This window comes from Coptis chinensis, chromosome 3 (genome assembly GCF_015680905.1).
Source record: "Coptis chinensis isolate HL-2020 chromosome 3, ASM1568090v1, whole genome shotgun sequence".
Taxonomy (NCBI): Eukaryota; Viridiplantae; Streptophyta; class Magnoliopsida; order Ranunculales; family Ranunculaceae; genus Coptis; species Coptis chinensis.
In genome coordinates, this window is record NC_141458.1 from 23,388,374 (window position 1) to 23,407,810 (window position 19,437).

Here is a 19,437-nt window from a genome sequence, read left to right on the forward strand (position 1 = left end):
GAATTCTACAAAATTGATGTTTTCCATTGTTTACTGATATTCTGAACACGTCTTCGCGCCCAATCTAGGTGGTAGATTATTGAAATTGTACTCTTATAAAAACTTTAATAAGTATTATGTCTTACTTCTTCCGTTTCATTTTTGTTTGGAGTAGGAGTTCAATAATGATAAAGAAAACTTGTGCTACAAGTCTAAATATTATGTTTCTCAGCTCTTGTTTTTTATGGATTTGTTGCATATGTAATGCATCTCAAACCTTTAGTTCTTCTACACAAACACCTTTTCATGTTGGCTTGAAGCTGGATTTGGACAGCAGAATAGGAAAGACAATCAACACTTGCATTTCCATGCCAGTCTCGGACTTTTATGCTGTCAACACCAATTACCACTACAACATAAAAGACATTTAAAATCACTCCATAAGTGATGTCAAAAATATACGACGTCACTTTTGCAAGTGATGTAACTGGTAGCGACGTGAAAAGTCAGGGTTTTAACTTTTTAAACAATGTCCACAAGTGATTTTACTTTACATCACTTTTTAATTGATGTCCACAAGTGATGTTATAACTTTGCATCACTTTTTAATCGATGTCCACAAGTGATGTTATAACGTTTAACATCACTTTTTAAATGAAATAAAAAAGGCCGATTAACATTACTTAAGAAGTGACGTTTCATTCAGATTCCAAATTACTTGTAAAGTGCTGTGAAATAACTCTATATATCACTTTAAAAGTAATGTCCCATTTATCAAAATAATAAAAAATTAAAATTGCCAATATCATCCCAATATAATTAATACCATTTTCCTGGTCATTTATCATCAAATAAAGATAAAACATATCTTAAAATCACATTCATCACACAAATATCATCTCCAATTACAAATATTACACTATATACAAAAAATTGTAACAAGCCAACATATACCAACAAAATCTAATTTGCAGTACCGAAATAAGCAAAAGAGAACCACAGTCACCCAACCAAGAACCTATCACAGCCTGGCTTGATGCAATCAATTTAATCCAAGAACCTATCACAGCCTAACAAATCACTCTAATTTCTTTTTTCTGCAGTATGAAACATTGTACTAGAAAATCAATGCAAATTTTATAAAAGGAAAATAAACCCTAAACCCTAAACTAAACAGACGGAACATCCGCATAATATAGTACCTGACCTTGCCTCTTTTTGTGTATGTAGATGAGATGGTATATGGATGATATAGATAGATGATGTACGTAGATGGATGATGTAGATGGATGATGGTCGTTGAACAAAATAGAAGCGTATCAAAACCTAATTATCCCTTAGTAAGTAAAGGATGAGTAGGGTATCGTTCCACTTTTAAGTGTATGTTATGTGAATGACAGGACTGGAAAGGGGGTTTAAGAGATTAAAAACTATGATTGTAGATATTTTAGATTCTAATGCTAAACTAAACTAAATTAACTAAACTATTGGAAATTTATAAGAGAGGGAATTCAAGAGATTAGAATCCACCAATACTTTTAATCTATGACCTTCTACTTCATGGTTTTTCTTACAAGTAGACTACAATTAGGCAATCGAGTGTGTGTCGATGCCCTCTTGGACGAAACATCGTTAACAATTAACTCTACTTAAGGTTGTTCCTATATTTATGCTATTAATATCTTCTTTCCTTTTATGTAAGCTCGGGCAGCCATTCAATGTATTACCGAGAGCAACATCAAGGAGTACTTCCCCTAGGCAGCCACTCCCTGAGCTACCCCTTCTAAGGCAACACAAAGAATACTTCCCTAACTCTAAAGAACTATACTACTAGAAGAAAAGTAAAGAACACTAGCATGATATTAATATTGCAAAACATAAACCTTATTCTATACTTCCATCCCTTGGTGTGGGCAATGGAACTAATAACTAAAAACATAAAAAACTAACTTAATTGAAGAACACCATGAACCAGAAGAATCATTAAACCATAAACACTGGCTTCATCTCCTCCCTTGAAGGAGAAGATTAGCCTTCCATAAAGAAGGAAGAACACGAAGAACGAGAAGAAGAAGAGTCGAAGAACATAAGACTAGAAAGACTAATTTATTAAGACTCAGCTACTTAAAACCGAATCTTTTATTATTAATCTCTCTCTGCCTCAAGTTATGGAGACAAGAGTATAAGTGAATTGGCAAATTACATGAGGCACTTAGGTCATCTATTTATAGGGGTTACAATGAGTTCTAGAAGTATTCCAAACCGCCATTTGTTTCCTAATACAAATAGACTTCTTTTAGAGTCCAACTTTGTCTTCAAAACTGAGAAGGAATTGGCTACAGTGTCGTTTCATGCGTCTGGATGCACGATCCATGTGTCTCAGACGCAAGCAATACGTCTGGACGCATGATCCATGCGTTCCAGACGCAATTAATGAGTCTGGACGCGTGATCCATGCGTCCCAAACGCGGAAGTCTATTTTGTCTCTTCTGCTCTATCCTTCTATCCTCTTTTGCGGGCTTTGGTCCAAGCAACGAATCCTTTGGCCTTGGGCTTCCAAATAGGCTTTAAAATAGGTCCAAGTCGCATCTTTAATAGCTTCAATTCCTTGGCTTTCTCCATGGTTGTCCACATGCTTCCCATGTGATCCTTTAATACCCACTTAGTACTTACTCCAACAGACGGTCTCCGTTGCTAACTACATTGCTGCAAAGACTCATAGATTATGATGGAAGATAGTAAAAATTGACAAAATTCTTAATCAAGGCTTATGTGTGTACTTAGTCAATCTCTTATACTCTCCTATCCCAGAAACGGAATCCCTAGTTTACCGTAGGTAGATAATCTCGACTTTCAATCCTCACCGGTCATACTCTCAGAAAAGAATCGCTCAGAAGATGGTCTACTATTTTACCTCATGTATGTGGGGAAAAGAATAATGAATATGAACATCCCACATACTACCTTGAAAAACGGACTTCTAAATGAAAGTAGTCTCATGGAAAGAATGTCAATCACATATGAAGTGTCAGGTCCTTCACTTTAGCATCCTTTCGCCTATTCTAGACTTCGTATCATACTGTAGTGATAAGTCATGGGTTGTAACTTGGCTTGGGTATTGGTTTATGAAGGAAAGGTAAAAAGGATTCTAAGGTTGTTTTTGAAAACACTAAGGGTTTTGCTTCATTCTTTGGAAGATTTCTTCAAATTCTATATTGCAAAGAAAATTCTTCCTTTGTCTTAGCTTTTCCATCCATTCTGTTCAACTTTTTTTTTTAGCTCAGTGGTATATCCTTGATTAGTACTGGATATGCTTGTTGTCCACTAGCTTCTTTCACTTAGAACAGAATGATGGTCTTCATTGTGTCTCTCTGGTATTTCTTTGTAATCTTCCTTTTGTGCTATTTCTTTCTCTTTGTGCCTCTCGTATTCTCAGAAACATATGGGTATGGCTGATAAAGATTTTGGCTATACTCCTTGTCTGGAGTTGGGTAAAGGGTAAAGGGTTTTATGAAAGAAAATGACTTGTTGTGAGGCTCAAAAGGGTTTAGCATGATGGTCCTACTAGGTGGGATAAAGGCTGAATAGGTTCACTACTTGACTTATCAGTATGATACTCTATTTCGAATAGACTACAAGACCTAATGGCTATCTCCCCAGTTGATTTCACTTCGTGATTAACCAAATCAACAAATAATGAGACTATATTACAACGACATAAAGAACTGAAAGATATTGAGTTACTAAGACTCGGATTTTTCGTAAGAACTCTCCAAAGAATGGGTATAAAGCTCAAGTCTCACGGGCAAAGTCTAAAAAGTCTACTTCCAGTTTACTAGGGGTTTAAATCTCTCTTCTAGCAAAAGTACACAAAACTGGCCAAGTATTATGGTGGTGCCTTGATAAAGAATTCTATCAACAAGAACTATATCCGAGCATAATAAATAGTCTAAGCGGTAATGAAATCAATAATATCAACTATCTATCAAACTCAACACTAAACAGTATAGAATATATATCCCAGACTTATCATTAAAATTCATTTTTCTCATGCTACTGATATAGAAACAAAAATATTTTTGTTTTTGAAAACTAATTTTCGAAATTCATTTCTCAAGTACACCCTCCCCCTACTTATGCATGCATTGACCTCAATGTATAAAGAAGTAAATAAAATGGATGAGAAAAAGGTAGGATATTACCATTGATGCCAAATATCAAGAATTAGTTCAAGAAACAAATTTTTAGGTCTTTTTACGTCAGATCCCCAAGACGTAATGTGAGTCTTTTAAAGTCAGATTCTCAAGACTTTTGAGTCCTTTATAGTTATATCCTCAAGACTATCCCTTCCTTTACCATGAAGTGACACTTTTCCTAGTTCAGAACTAAGTTGGTATTGCAACAACATTTAAGGACTAAGGAGAGATGGTGCAGACAATCCTCAAAAGGACATGTGAATGTGGTCTTCTCTTGGTCCTCAGGGTGAATATGGATCTGAAAATATCCTGAGTAACCATCAAGAAAGCAGTAGTAAGCTTGTCCAACTAATCTTTCTAACATCTGATCGATGAATGACAATGGAAAATGGTCTTTCCTTGATGCGCTATTCAGTTTCCTGTGATCGATGCAAACTTTCCATCCAATCTGAATCCTGGTTAGAATCAACTCATTGTTCTCGTTCTCGATCATTGTGGTTCCGGACTTCTTCGGCACAACTTGAACTGGACTAACCCATCTTCGGCACAACTCGATCATTGTAGATAATGTCGGCGTCAAGGAGTTTGACGACCTCTTCTCGAACTACTTTCTTCATCTTCGGATTAAGCCTCCTCTGTGGTTGCTTAGAAGTCTTGGAATCCTCTTCCAAATGAATCCTATGTTGAACTATCATAGGGCTGATCCCCTTGATATCATCAATTGTCCAACCTATAGCTGACTTGTGTTTCTTTAAAAGTGCTACTAACCTGATTCCCTCGCTCCTCACCAAATCTGATGCAATGACTCTACCGGTAGGTTCCCAAATCTTCCAAGAAAACATACTTGAGTGTAGACGGCAAAGGTTTCAATTCTAGCTTAGGCGGCTCCTTCTTAAGCTCTTTAGATGGTCCATCAGGCATAGGCGATTCAAACTTTTCTCTAAACTTGCTGTCATCCATGACAGGTGATGAACCAAAAATCGCATTGATTGCCTCGACACTAAGTTCCTCACAATCTGAGTCTATCTGAGCTTTCAACAACTCATCAGCAGGATATGAATGAGTCAGATAATCTTGTACTAACGCTTCAATCATGCATACGTCGTTCACAACACATACCTCCTGTGGTTGTTGTAACATATGGAAAACATTAGTCTCGACTCTCATATTACCAAAGGATGACGTCATATTACCGTTTCGACAGTTGATTAGTACATTTGCAGTGGCCAAGAATGGTCTGCCTAGAATGATTGGTATCTGCCTACCAGATGTAGGTTATGTGTCGAGTACTATGAAATCAACCGGATAATAGAAATCTTTGATCTTGACTATGACGTCTTCAATGATTCCTTTAGGTATCTTTACTGATCTATCTGCAAACTGTAAAGTAACATCAGTTGGTTTTAGATCCTTCAAGCCCAACTTCTCGTAGACGAAATATGGTAGAATATTCACACTGGCACCCAAATCTAATAAAGCTTGCTCCTCCAAAGAATCTCCAATTCTACATGTAACAATTGGACTTCCAGGATCTTTTAGTTTCACAACCGCTAGATTATGTAGGTACGATGAACATCTTTGAGCGATAAAAGCTTCTTTCGGAATGTTGGTTTTCTTCTTCACTAGATCTTTCACGAATTTGGCATACGAGGGAACTTGCTTGATGGCGGTCAGAAATGGGATATTAATATGCAAATTCTAAAATACATCGCAAATCTCCTTGTACTGGTCATCCTTTCTGGTATTCACTAGTTTTGAAGGAAACAGTGTTGGCGGATTCTTCAATATCGGTTCTTTTCTTTTGGCTTCCGTTGGCTTGGTAACAAATAGTAAAGTGACAAGTGGAGCCACTCATGATGGCTTCTTCTTACTTACTTCCACAGTAGTTCTTTCAACTTCTTTTGCAACAGTTTCTTCAGCAGGTAGCACAACACTAGATATATCTGGAGTGTTAGAACTGGGTGGGATGGTGGGGACATAAGTTACCTTAGGCTCTGCAGAATCTTTTCCTGGTTCATAGACAATCTTGTTATCAACTTTTTTTCCTGACCTTAGAGTGGTGACAACATTAACTTGGGCATTCGACTGAGTAATCTCCAAGTTATCCACCTACAGGACACCTCTTCCTTTCGGATTTGGCTCCGGCTGGCTTGGTAATGCTTCTTTTGATCTTTCCATCAAGGCAGCAGCGATTTGCCCTATCTGGCCTTGAATGACACTAAAGTTATTCTCCAACTTATGGGTTCTTTGATTTGTCTGTTTCAGCTCATTGACAATGGTGGTGATAACTTCTTCCAGATGTCGGATAACTGCTTTGCTCGACTGAGGCGTAGGGGCAATATATCCACTCATAAGATCTGGTACTAACTCTCTGTTTGTGTTGGCTTGGTATTGCTGGTTCTGGTATGACTATTGATTTCTGTATGGTTGTTGGCAGTTTTGGAACTGATACTGGTTATTCTGGAACTGATTTGACTGATTTTGGAATTCTGGAGGAAAATTCTTCTGATTTGTATTTTGTGGCTTCTAATAATTCTATCCCTGATTGAACTGGTTATTTTTTCCTAAAGAGTTGATACTACATGTCTCTGCATTAGTATCCAGATAGTACGAACACTCTTCAGTGGTGTGGCCTTCATCAGAACATAACTCACAAATGGCATAACAAGGCTTGGTTGGCTGAGGTTTAGCTTGGAAATTGTTTGCTTTTGGAGGATTCATGGAGAGCTGATCAAACTTCTTGTTTAGAGTTTCAAGTCCTGTTGATAGGCTTGCCATAATTAATAGCATCGCTTGATTTGGGTCTTCTTGAATTTGGTTGCCAAATTGCTTCGGCACCCCCCTCCACTCTAGCTACGTCCTCGTTGATAGTACTCCATTGTTGAGTGTCTTTAGCTAAATTCTCGAGAAAGTTGTAGGCTTCCTCTCCATCCAATGATGTAAACTTACCTTGATGCATTGAACGTATCATCTGCTTGTTCATAGTAGAAAGTCCTCGAAAGAAAAAAATAAGCTAGTGTGCTCTTATCATAACCATGATGTGGACATGAGACTAGCAGATTATTGAATTTCTCCCAGCTTAGATGATATTCTTCAGTCACCTTCCATTTGAAATTGTTGATGGCTTGTTGCATGGCATCTGTCTTCTGGGGTGAGTAGAACTTGTCCATAAACTTTGTTCTCAACTTCTCCCAGTTGTTGATTGAATTGATTGGTTGTGCAGTTAACCATTCGGATGCTTTACCTTCGAGTGAGAGTAGAAAAAGAATTAACTTGATACTCTCATCCCTGATATTCTGGTTCTTGAAAGTTCTGAGGACTGATAGAAATTTGTTCATGTGAACATAAGGTTGAACATTGTCTGAACCATTGAACTTTGGAAGCATAGAGATTACTGATACTCTAAGTTCAAACTGGTTAGGTTCTGTCTCTAGAAAAACAATACTGCTGGGTGGGTCTCCAATGATTGGCGAATAGAAATCACTTTCGGCTTTTTTCCTCCTCTGGTTGTGTTTTGCATGGGTGGGATAGCTTCAGATTATTGGTGTCCACAACACCTCCATCATCAAGTCGGCCATTGTATCAATCTCAGATAGTATTCTTGTGAGTCGGTTGTTAAACCTTGTCCACTGTTGTGTTCTTACCGGACGATGATATGGACGACGGGGCATACACTAGAAAATGCTATGCGAAAATAACGAAAAACTATCCTACAATGTTTGAATAATATGCAACTATTCTAAATTATACTAAAATGTAAAACTACTTTCCTTCAACTGGGTTGGGCTTTGCAGCTAGTCTCTCGCCCGCTGTCTAAAGCTATCTCTTCTAGGATTATGGTGAATCACTTGGATTACTTAAGTACCACTGCCCACAGTCGATAATCCGTTTGTCAAGATTCAGACAAGAAACAGTAGAGTTTGATGTTTCGCTGTGTTGGCTTACAACTTCAATTGTTGAAAAGGTCCTAAATGCAATTATACTAGAAAGCAATAAAACTAAACTATGATGCAACTATACTAAGAATGAAATAAAAAGAATGAAGATTCGACTAACCTGGATGGTAGATATTGTCTTCGAGATGTCCTTCAAGCTTCTCTTTTTCTCAAAAGGATGGATGATGTGGCTAAAATTACCTCAAAATCCAAAGTTCTAATCTTGAAAGAAAACGTTAAATATAAACAACTTAAAACAGCAGTGGCGCCATTTGACCTTGCCTTTTTTGTGTATGTAGATGTGGTATATGGATGATATAGATAGATGATGTAGATGGATGATGGTCGTTGAACAAAATAGAAGCGTATCAAAACCTAATTATCCCTCAATAAGTAAAGGATAAGTAGGGTATTGTTCCACTTTTAAATGTATGTTATGTGAAGGACAAGACTGGAAAGAGGGTTTAAAGGATTAAAAACTATGATTGTAGAGATTTTAGATTCTAATGCTAAACTAAACTAAATTAACTAAACTATTGAAAATTTATAAGAGAGGGAATTCAAGAGATTAGAATCCACCAATACTTTTAATCTATGATCTTCTGCTTCGTGGTTGTTCTTACAAGTAGACTACAATTAGGCAATCGAGTGTGTGTCGATGCCCTCTTGGACGAAACATCGTTAACAATTAACTCTACTTAAGGTTGTTCCTATGTTTATGCTATTAATATATTCTTTCCTTTTATGTAAGCTCGGGCAGCCATTCAATGTATTACCGAGAGCAACATCAAAAGTACTTCCTTTAAGCCACTCCCTGAGCTACCCCTTCTAAGGCAACACAAAGAATACTTCCCTAACTCTAAAGAACTATACTACCAGAAGAAAAGTAAAGAACACTAGCATGATATTAATATTGCAAAACATAAACCCTCACTACACCATAACAGACTATTTGCAACAGCAAATAAGCGTTGCAAATATGGCGTGGGTAAAGTGTTGGAAATATATGCAACAGTTAATAAGCGTTGCAAACAGAAATTTCCAACGGTTATTAACCGTTGCAAAGTGACAATTACTAACAGTTAAAAAGCGTTGCAAACCAAATTTTCCAACGGTTATTAACCGTTGCAAAATGACAATTATTAATGGTTAAAAAGCATTGCGTAGTTTGATTTGTAACGATTATTGATGAATGGTTTAATATTTATTTTTTGCTTTGCAACGGTTTACAACCGTTACTAATGTGTTGATATGGTAATATATATATATCCGTTTACAACCGTTGCAAAATTAATTATATATATATATATATATATATATATATATAATTAATTTTTTTTTCCTGCCCTAGACACCCTGAACGTGCAAAAATGACAAGTTGCATATAGAAACAAATATATGAACTTATCCATTTTTCCTTTTCATGAACGTACACAAATGTCAATGACCGTCATTTTCCAACCAAAATATATTAAAAAATAATAATAATAAACAATTGAACAAATTGAACTTGAAACAATTCTAATTATAAAAGAATAAAAAATTACATCCTTTCTCTAATAAGGAAATGAGTAACAATATATTCAATTGATCTTACGACAAATGATAATTCATGTTCAATCAAAACCTAACTAATTCTAAAAATATTTAGAACTAAACCATATTTTTGTTCGCACTTTGTCTTCATGAAATGAAAGATAAATAATATAAACTAGAAAAATTCGTCACTGAACAAGTATACAACTCTTGGGCAAAAGTTCTTTCTTCATTCTTCCGCCATCATAAAATCATGTGAACTTCTCCAAGTGCTACAATGTCGATCCCCAAATCTATCACAGTTCAACACCGAAGCATAAGAACTTATTTAGCATGCCAAATACAAACACTGATGCAATGAAGACATTTAACTACGAAAAAAGCAAGTGTATGTTTACCTTGGTTGATAAAGATTTTGAAAGATCCTTTAGTAGACTAAATGATGAAATAAAAAATTCAGTCATCAAGTCTAAATGACTAAATGACAATAAAAAAGCATGTTTTTCACTCATCAAGCCTAGAGAATATGCTATTACCGGTCCGGACAATGTGATTTATGAGCGAAATTAATGTTGAAAGCTTAAACCAACCAACCAACTCTTACTCGATTCCAACATGCAGATAGTGCTTGGCATTAAAAAAAACTGCCATTAAACTCTGTACAAGATATGCTATCCTAAAAGCTCCAAACAACACAAAGGCGACTTACTAAACTTCATGCAACAAAGAAACTGACCTTCCGGAGCGTCTTCTTTGGAAAAGGACCCTTTAACTCCATATGGAGACGAAGCATGTCATTGTTTGATGGCCCAGGAAATAAGACCTTCCCTGAATAGAACTCATATAGACAACAACCAACAGACCAAATATCCATGGGATGATCATAAGTCAAGCCAAGTACTGTGGTAACAAAAACACAAGTACGAGCTGATTTAATTAAAAATTAAGCACACAAGGTTGAGCAGTGAAAATCAATTCAAGTAAGACATATTTTCTAAAGATGTAAACAAAAAAGAGTGGGACATACTTATTTCAGGGGCCCTATAATATCGGCTCACGAGATAGGGTGTTATCTCATTCTTTCCAGCAAACATAGCATTTCGAAAGTCACAAAGTTTCAGCACATTTTTTGCCTCATTAACCTGTTTAAATAAAAAAAATAGTGAGAAGCTAGTGCAAAATTTGCAACAATATGCAAGCACGTATGAAAACAATACAAAGAAAGGTGAAAGTCGACCAGCATATTGTCCGGCTTTATATCACAGTGCAGAACACCACAGTTTCTAAGATGCTTCAATGCAATAAAAAGCTGCTTTGCATATGCCCTCACAGCAGTCAGCTTAAGGCCAATATTACGACCAAACTTTTTGAGAACCTCACAAAGATTCATATGAAGAGATAAATAATGACCAGAAGGGGATAAATAATGAAAATAAAATGAGGAATGTAGAGAGAGAGAGAGAGAGAGAGAGAGAGAGAGGAATCCGGCCTTGTACCTTTATGTTAGCACAAAAGTTAATTTTTATGTGACCAGAAGGGGATAAATAATGAAAATAAAATGAGGAATACAGAGAGAGAGAGAGAGAGAGAGGTAACTCACATAGTATCATTATTATGGATAATATTTATTACTACTTTTTCAGGTTCACCCTTCCCGACCCTAAGATCTTTTGCACGAACTACAGTTGAAAAAAGGCCTTTGCCATGAGCTGCAATAACCTCATATCTGCCATCAAGTACTTCTCCAAATCGATAGCTTGTGAGTACATATTGTAAATACCCCCATCAAGGAAAGATGATCATAAGAAACTTACAGCAATGCACAAGAAAAGGCAAAATGCACAAAATAATCAGGAGGCTCTAATCAATCAATGCAAAAAGCAGTGAAGAGAAGTCACTTGAGAAATTGAGACAAACTATGTGTGAACTATGCCGCAAAGTAGAAGAAGACAGCAAAGAAGGAGCTTTTCTGAAGCGAGCGTGTCCTTTTCTAGTTCGACCTAATAACGAATTTACTCTCTTGAACTCATTTACAGCAACATCTGAGGCAACTTCTCTATCCATTTCAGTCTCCACAGAAGTATTTGGGTGGTCTTCCAGTACTATCAAGTTGTCTGTACCCTGGTGTGTTGCTGATGTTGCTTCTTCGACTGTGTTTTCTTCCATGTTACTTGTAAATGCATCTTTTTCTGAAGCCATTGTAAGATCCACAGTCATGGTTGTTGCAACAGTATGAAAACACAAAAATAGAAGATTTACTTATAAAAGAATATTAACAACTTGAAGTATAACATATTAACATGCATTACAGAAAAAGACAAGTGAAATAATGAGTTATGTTTAAAATAATGAGCAATTTCAAACTTTTGAACACAGTTGATCAATGATCTATCCACTTTTAGCTGCAATGTGCTCATTAAGAATGAGATTTTAGAAGTCAATGGTTGAATATGAAACTATTCCATCAGATCATGGTACACATGATTTTACATTTGGGTTTCAAACTTAAAAAGCAAATCAAGTGGTTCTTTGTTTTTAATACATAGTTGACTTTTGAAGTTGTTAACAGTATTAGAGTTTCTTGTTTTCTGTTTTTCTTCTTTCCATGGGGCCATTTATTAGAGCATACCAATCAACAAGTCCATATAACCCAACACAAATAGCGTAAATATATTACTATAGTAATAAAGAACTAGCCTACCTCAACACACCAGACTTGACATTGGTTTTTTGGATTAACGTAAAACTTCTCATATTAAAGGCAATAACATGGGAAAACACAAGAAACTAGTGTCCATGTAAATATCCTAAAGCAGTGTCCATATCAACTGAATGATATTGTACTTCTAATACGAGCATAGTAATGGCAACGCTATCGCATACTCGTGTCCAAACTCTTTGAGTCTGGCAACACTACATTCTCGGTAGACCACCATGATGATACATCATCAAAGATAACACGTGGCGAGACGTATGCTGTATTGGTGGTGGGATCAACACATCTCCACCCTTTCTTCTGCTCATTGTACCTAGTACAGAAGAGTCGTATGGGAGTTTTTGTGAAGTGTGGAGAGGTTTTTGGGTTGCAAATGTTTATAGTAATACTTCAAATATCAAGCACTGTGAATTGGCCTTCAGGAGCAATCTTAAAACTCATATTGAGAGTGCTCATGAGATATGTCTTCCTTTTTTCGATAAGAGAAATACCTCGAATTAAGATAAATCTGGAAAATATGAGACGGATTTTTAACCCTTTAAAAAGTTTAGCCAGGGCATTTTCAGACCAGGTCCTAGGTATCAGCACTTGTAGAAACCAAAAAGTGACGCCAGATTCTAAGATGTGACAAACCACACTAGATAATATATGAGTCCCAATCACCTGAAATGTCACGACAAAAAGGAAGTTTCGATACCTGAATCACTACTATATCATTTGGAAAGAAAAAATTCATTGTACCAAACTCGTTAATCCTCTTAAAACCTTATGATTAAATAGCTCTCTTTAGTATGACCTGACTTTTGAGCACAGCTATGACAAGGAAACAACATATTCTCTATGAGAATTATCATTCATATTCTCCTATCCTATTTATCTATACCACATGACATATAACAATAATCCTAAAAACTTTACCATATACACTAGCAAATCCAAAGTAGTTACAAACACTTAACACAACGCAATAAACCCTACCACTAAAAACAACAAATGCAACTAACATAACAAGTAAATTAGTTTAAGCTCAAAATCTAACCAGATAAATGGCGTAACACCGCAAGTAAACAACCTTCTTTCCCGTTTCGTCACGAAGAACATGAGCAGCTCTTTTAAACTCCTTGCAATTAAAAAAGGTTTTAGCCTGTTATAGATTTGTAGGGAGGTAATCTCTGCTCAAAATATGAGAAATTATCCCTGCATCCTAAGCTTCTAGTCAAGATGTTAACCTTTCATAATTAGTTGCTTCAGACTTCGTTCTTACGACAATTTGTCTCCCATCAGCTGCTAATCCAGCCACAGACTGCATAGGTAAATCAATTAAATAGTAAAATGCATGATAGTAGACTAAACTTTCCTTACAAAGAAACAAGTAACAATAGTTATAATAAACAGACGACAGTGAATTACAAGTTAGTTTGAACATACCATGCCACAATGGCGATGAACGGAGTGAATTCTCCGATTAGAACCAGGTAACATCATCTAAAAAATGAATTAATAATAAAAAGGCTTTATTTAGAAAAAGAAAAGAAGAAAGTTCCACTGACCATAACAATCCCATCTTTGCATTTGATTCCAATAACAGTTCCACTGTTGTCGGTGGCTTTGGAAGCGTATTCGATCTGAAACACGCGCCCATCAAGGGAAAATGTTGTGACCGATAAAACGTAAACTGGCAAAGGTTCAAGTCTATAAATAATGTAAAACAAAAGATTAATTAGTAAAGGTGAAACCCTAGTCCATCAATCACTCAAATACTATAGAAATAATTCACTACAATAAAAACACAGATTTTTTTTAATCGATTAAAAACAAATCACAATTTCAACAAAACAAAAAGTTAATCTCAGAATCAAAATCAACAGTTTTCTGGTGGTGGGCGATAACCTAAAAATCAAAATCCCAAACCGGAACCTAAAACCGAAATCAAAGCTTTGAAATTTAATATGAGGAAAAAAAAGAAATCAAAGCTTTGAACTTTATTTGGTTTTTTTTGTGGTAAAAGACTAGCCTCAATTCGGTACTGGGGGGGATTGAGAGAAGAGAAGGGAGTGGAAGAGAGAGGGTAGCGGCAGCGAGGAGAGGGAGAGGAGAGAAGAGAGGTTATGTTTTATGTTTCGACGAAATAATGAGCGCGATTTTTCGTTTTCCTCTTTCGCCCAAAATTTCAAGTTTCTAACACTTACCCTGGTTTGCTTAATTTGAAAGCGTTAGAAATTAATTCATGAAATTCCTCCGAATTAAAGCAACACTTAACAACATTAGCAACGCTTATATAGCGTAGGCAACTTACCAACGCTAAAATAGTGTTGCAAAGCAAAAAAGGTGCGTGTTGCAAATAGCTTATTATGGTATAGTGCCTATTCTATACTTTCATCCCCTGGTGTGGGCAATGGAACTAATAACTAAAAACATAAAGAACTAATCAGATTAAAGAACACCATGAACTAGAAGAATCATTAAACCTTAAACACTGGCTTCATCTCCTCCCTTGAAGGAGAAGATTAGCCTTCCATAAAGAAAGAAGAACACGAAGAACGAGAAGAAGAAGAGTCGAAGAACATAAGACTAGAAAGACTAATTTATTAAGACTCAGCTAGTTAAAACCGAATATTTTATTATTAATCTCTCTCTGCCTCAAGTTCTGGAGGCAAGAGTATAAGTGAATTGGAAAATTATATGAGGCACTTAGGTCCTTTATTTATAGGAGTTATAATGAGTTCTAGAAGCATTCCAAACCACCATATGTTTCCTAATACAAATAGACTTATTTCAGAGTCCAACTTTGTCTCTAAAACTGAGAAGGAATTGGCTACAGTGTCGTTTCATGCGTCTGGACGCATGATCCATGCATCCCAGACGCAAGCAATATGTCTGGACGCACAATTCATGCGTCCCAGATGCGAAAGTCTATTTTGTCTCTTCTGGTTTATCCTTATATCCTCTTTTGCTGGCTTTGGTCCAAGCAACGAATCCTTTGGCCTTGGGCTTTCAAATAGGCTTTAAAATCTTTAATAGCTTCAATTCCTTGGCCTTCTTCATGATTGTCCACGGGCTTCCCCTGTGATCCTTAATGCTCTGAATTGCTCCGTTTTACCCTCTTTTCTCTAATATTCCACAAAACTCTCTTTTTCACCTGTAGAATCATAAAACATAACTTACAAACACTATTAGTCCACTAAGATGGCTAAACAAGAGGCATAATCGAGGGTTAAATTGCACTTTTTAAGCACTTATCAGTACCTGAATGACAAAGGAAGTTCTACGAAGATCGAGTCCAAAATCGATACGGTCAAAAAAGTCGGGTTGAGGTTGACTTACAATAAAAACGTTGTCGTCTATTTTTCTGCATCACTAGCGGAGTAATCTAAAACTTGTGTCTGCCCAGAAAAAAATATTTAAATAGTTGTTAATGATTTGGGTAGTAACACCAATAGCATGTAAGTTGCACCAGTGTTTCAGGAAGTGTAAGAGAGCACCTCTTCATTACCTATCAACATGCTCAAAGACAGCATCTAAAATCCTATACAAGTCCTTGAATACAAACAGGATAACCATTACCTTGATTTTGCCATCAAGCTGTCCATCAAGTTCAATAAACTGCACAATGTGGAACGCAAATCCTCCCACAGATCCTTCTTATACTGTTATCAAGAAGGTGTGTTCTTTGCATAGCTCCCTCACAAGCTTGATATCAAGGGGCTTGCAAAATCTTGCATCTGCAATAGTTACATAAATGCCAAGGCTAGCAAGAATAGATCGAGCCCTAAGGCAGTTCTGAACCATCACCCCGTACCCAAGAAAAGCAACATCTTTACCCTCTACAAGAACCCTGCCTTTTCCAATCTGGCAACCAGTAGAACCAGTGTCATGAGCTATGCCAAAGATATTTCAGCTGTAAGTTCACATGCTGACACTTCCACACAAACAAACGTGTGTTCTGGAAGTCCATACATGAAAAACATTGTACAGTAATTACCTCCAAGGGTATTTCCATTGCATAAAAAGTTGTTCATCCCACCAACGACACCTCTTGGATAGTGGAAGCAAATGGGTCTATCATCTACATGGGTAGTAGTCACCACCATGTTTACAAGCTCAACCTCATCCGCTGGAGCCATGACAATCATGTTTGGCAAGCATGACATGAATGTGATATAAAATGCCCCACCAAGCATGGGACCATCAGATCCAACCAGTCCAGCACTTGAAATTGCAAACCGCACTGGTACCCTTTGTCGATCCACGTCATGGACAACCTAAGACCACAACAAAAAGTTGAGGGAGGGAGAGAGAGTGTTACTTCCAACTAGAAGATTTTAAAAATATAGAACGGAGGAAATCAAGAAGTAACCATGCATTTTATATATATTCTATGCAAGAAATACTTGTGTATCCATTTGGGATATTAAAGCAAATATGTTAAAGCACTAGAATATGAGGCATCATGATATTGATGTAGTGGATCCAATATGTGAAACTATCCAATATTTGTGCATGGAATTGTTCGATCAGTATGGTACAGATTCTACTTGCATATGAAAAGGAAAGTGGAATTTGGTTGTTTTTTGTTGCCATAGAAAGATCACATTATTACTTTTAGGATATTTGATTTATTTCATGACAGAAGTTACTTTATCCCTAATCATGACTTCTTTATCCCTCACTATAAGTATTTAATGAGAACAAAAATTCATAGAGAAGGCAAAGTTATATTTTCTTGCCTACAAGCTTGAAAATATTCCTGCTGTTCCAAGTAAATTAAGTAGAACCAGTAGTTTAGCATAGATATAACATTGCAGATGTCATCGGAAGTTTCTAATTAATCAAACACATGCTCAAGTTTAGAATAATAAGAAGGATAACCTGATCATAAGCTCTCTAGAGAAATGTGGATGGAACAACACGTAATCGGCTTCATCCCCCACAAGACAAACCCGGTGAAAAAAAGTCATCGCATGTTGCTTTCGGCCAATCCCCACATCAAAACCCATGCAGGAAGCTTGAATGAAATAATTGAAGTGATGGATCCATTTCCATGCCCGCATGAACAACCACAAGTTCTTTGTCCCTCTTGCACAACAGAAATGGCATGAGATTGAACCATCTCCAATTCAGTAAATTCGTGATGAAAAACCACTCCAATATGCTCTAAGGAAAACCGAGAAGAGTACCTTAGCAACTTCTCTAAACTTTCGAAAGGATTTACTGGATTGGAGCTTGCTAAGAGTAGTAGATAAAACACTGATTGTTGTTTTGGAGCCCTCTTCTAGCTTTGGGTGTAAAGAGTGTCGGCTGTCATTTAAGATCACTATCATATTGGAATCCAAGTATTCAACATTGCTCATTGCCTCATTCCTTTCTTAAAGAACCACTCCATATAAGTCACATTAACAGTTCCATCATAGACAAGACAGCGTTCACGAAGCTCGTCAAAGAGCTCGTTCGCTCTCTCCAAATTACCTAACTCAAGGAACCCAGAAATGATATTATTATAAACAAGGGAGTCAGTTCCATGACCCTTATTGAGCATTTCTCTAAGAAGGTTCATAGCATCAGAAATCTTATCCGCCTCAACAAGCCCTTTTGTCAAATGGCGATAAGTAAATGCATTTAGGGACCAAAGGGGCATTAGCAAGAATATGAGCATAGACATCGAGAGCAACATCGACTCGACCAGTATCACAATGGGTATTAATTAGAACATTATAAGAAACAATATTAGGAACTATATTGGACTGATTAAAGAAAAATTGGAATAGACAAATTGCCTCTTCATATCGAGCAGCGCGATACATTGAAGCCATGATAGCATTACAAGTGAATACAGTAGGGAGAGTGTTGGAAAAAATAGCATGTCTAGACGTATTTTGCAGAGGTTTCCAGAGATTCTACAAGGAATTCCATTGGATCCATACACAAAAAGATACTCACCACCTTTTGACGAGTTTGAGGTCGACTGTTGTGTTCTACCTCAACGTGCAACAACAGTATTTCCTGCAATTTCAGGACCCTCGATTTTCATTGTAACATCTGGACAAGGGAAAATGCAAACGGAATCATCCAACAACGAAGAATTAAAAGAGGGTAGTGTTTTCTTTGTTCCCATTGACACCCAGATAACCATAGCTTGTATATCTGACCTACAGTTGTATAGAGCTGGCGTAAATAGCAAGTTCTTGTGAAATGAGAAGCACCATTATAGTTTTGTATCTTATAGAGTTGGTGTTGTTTCTTTCTCTCTCTGTATCTGCCTCTTATGTATCACCTTGTAAAAGTACCAATCACATATACTACTCGAAAAACATTTTACCTAAAATACCATAGTACTAAGAATAAAGATTACATCGAAAGAGTTTCATACTTGTCTTGTAGTGATATCTTCTCTTCATTTGATCTTCTATCAACTTCTCAAGTTATCTAGTGGTAACAAATAGTAGGCAAAAGGGAATTCATAGCATGTCACCAGCACGTATTAAAGACTGGACTCTATTGTGAAGACTAAGACGAGGCCCAGTGAGTGCAGAAGTGGAGTCGGGTAAACGAGGGGCATTTGGATCTGGGCGTGGGCATGGGGCAGATGGGTCACGATGAAAAGTGTGGAGTGGGGGTTCGATATTGTTACGACGCTTGTGTCTACGACGCTCTATTGCGGCTTCTTCGGCGGAAGAGTATGCAAATGAACGCGTAAAAGTGGCAGTGATGGAGGCTAGGGTGGTATTTTGTGTGGGTTTGGAGAGAGGTGATGATCTTCGAAGTAGGGATTGGAGACGGTAAACAATCATGGTGATTCGCAAAAAAAATAGGGTTGGGTTTGGAAGCGAGAGTGAAGAGTAGTGGTTTAGGGCTTTAGAAGAGTTTTTCCTCCTTTGTTGAATTTGAACTAGTACAACAACAACTTCGTCAAATACCAGAATTTAGGATTTTTCGGTTAACATTTCTTGAAATTTCAGAAATTCCAAGAAAAAAATTCCTAAATGTTTTTTTTTCGCTACAACACATACACATATATATATTATAGAATTAAAGGGATACACTGAAAGTTTGTGCAACATTTTGGTAGAGTACTCAT

At 36.7% G+C, this 19,437-nt stretch overlaps 1 protein-coding gene across 7 annotated transcripts; it reads right to left on the reverse strand.

Moving 5' to 3' along the window:
* Window positions 1-9,614: 9,614 nt before the first annotated feature.
* LOC147508700 (serine/threonine-protein kinase prp4-like) lies at window positions 9,615-14,577 on the reverse strand. 7 transcript variants are annotated; one of them, XM_086601088.1, is made up of 9 exons: window positions 14,377-14,516; window positions 13,913-14,054; window positions 13,592-13,665; window positions 13,402-13,482; window positions 11,247-11,835; window positions 10,884-11,021; window positions 10,674-10,788; window positions 10,383-10,546; window positions 9,615-9,939 (listed from the first exon to the last, which is right to left on the reverse strand). In XM_086601088.1, exons 6-9 carry the CDS (start codon window positions 10,887-10,889, stop codon window positions 9,919-9,921), a joined length of 306 nt encoding a protein of 101 aa, XP_086457214.1. In that variant the 5' UTR covers window positions 10,890-11,021; window positions 11,247-11,835; window positions 13,402-13,482; window positions 13,592-13,665; window positions 13,913-14,054; window positions 14,377-14,516; the 3' UTR covers window positions 9,615-9,918. The 7 variants fall into 7 exon arrangements, with proteins under 7 accessions (XP_086457214.1, XP_086457212.1, XP_086457211.1 ...); XM_086601086.1 differs by having other exon boundaries at window positions 10,884-11,385; window positions 11,461-11,835; window positions 14,253-14,484; XM_086601085.1 differs by having other exon boundaries at window positions 10,884-11,835; window positions 14,377-14,577.
* Between the last annotated feature and the right edge of the window lie 4,860 nt (window positions 14,578-19,437).

Coding starts and splice junctions, on each gene's coding strand:
- LOC147508700 (XM_086601085.1), bottom strand. CDS start 11,036: ATGAATCTTTGTGAGGTTCTCAAAAAGTTTGGTCGTAATATTGGCCTT. Junction 10,789..10,883: donor TAAAGCCGGACAATATGCTG/GTCGACTTTCAC, acceptor TTATTTAAACAG/GTTAATGAGGCAAAAAATGT. Junction 10,547..10,673: donor TTATAGGGCCCCTGAAATAA/GTATGTCCCACT, acceptor TTGTTACCACAG/TACTTGGCTTGACTTATGAT.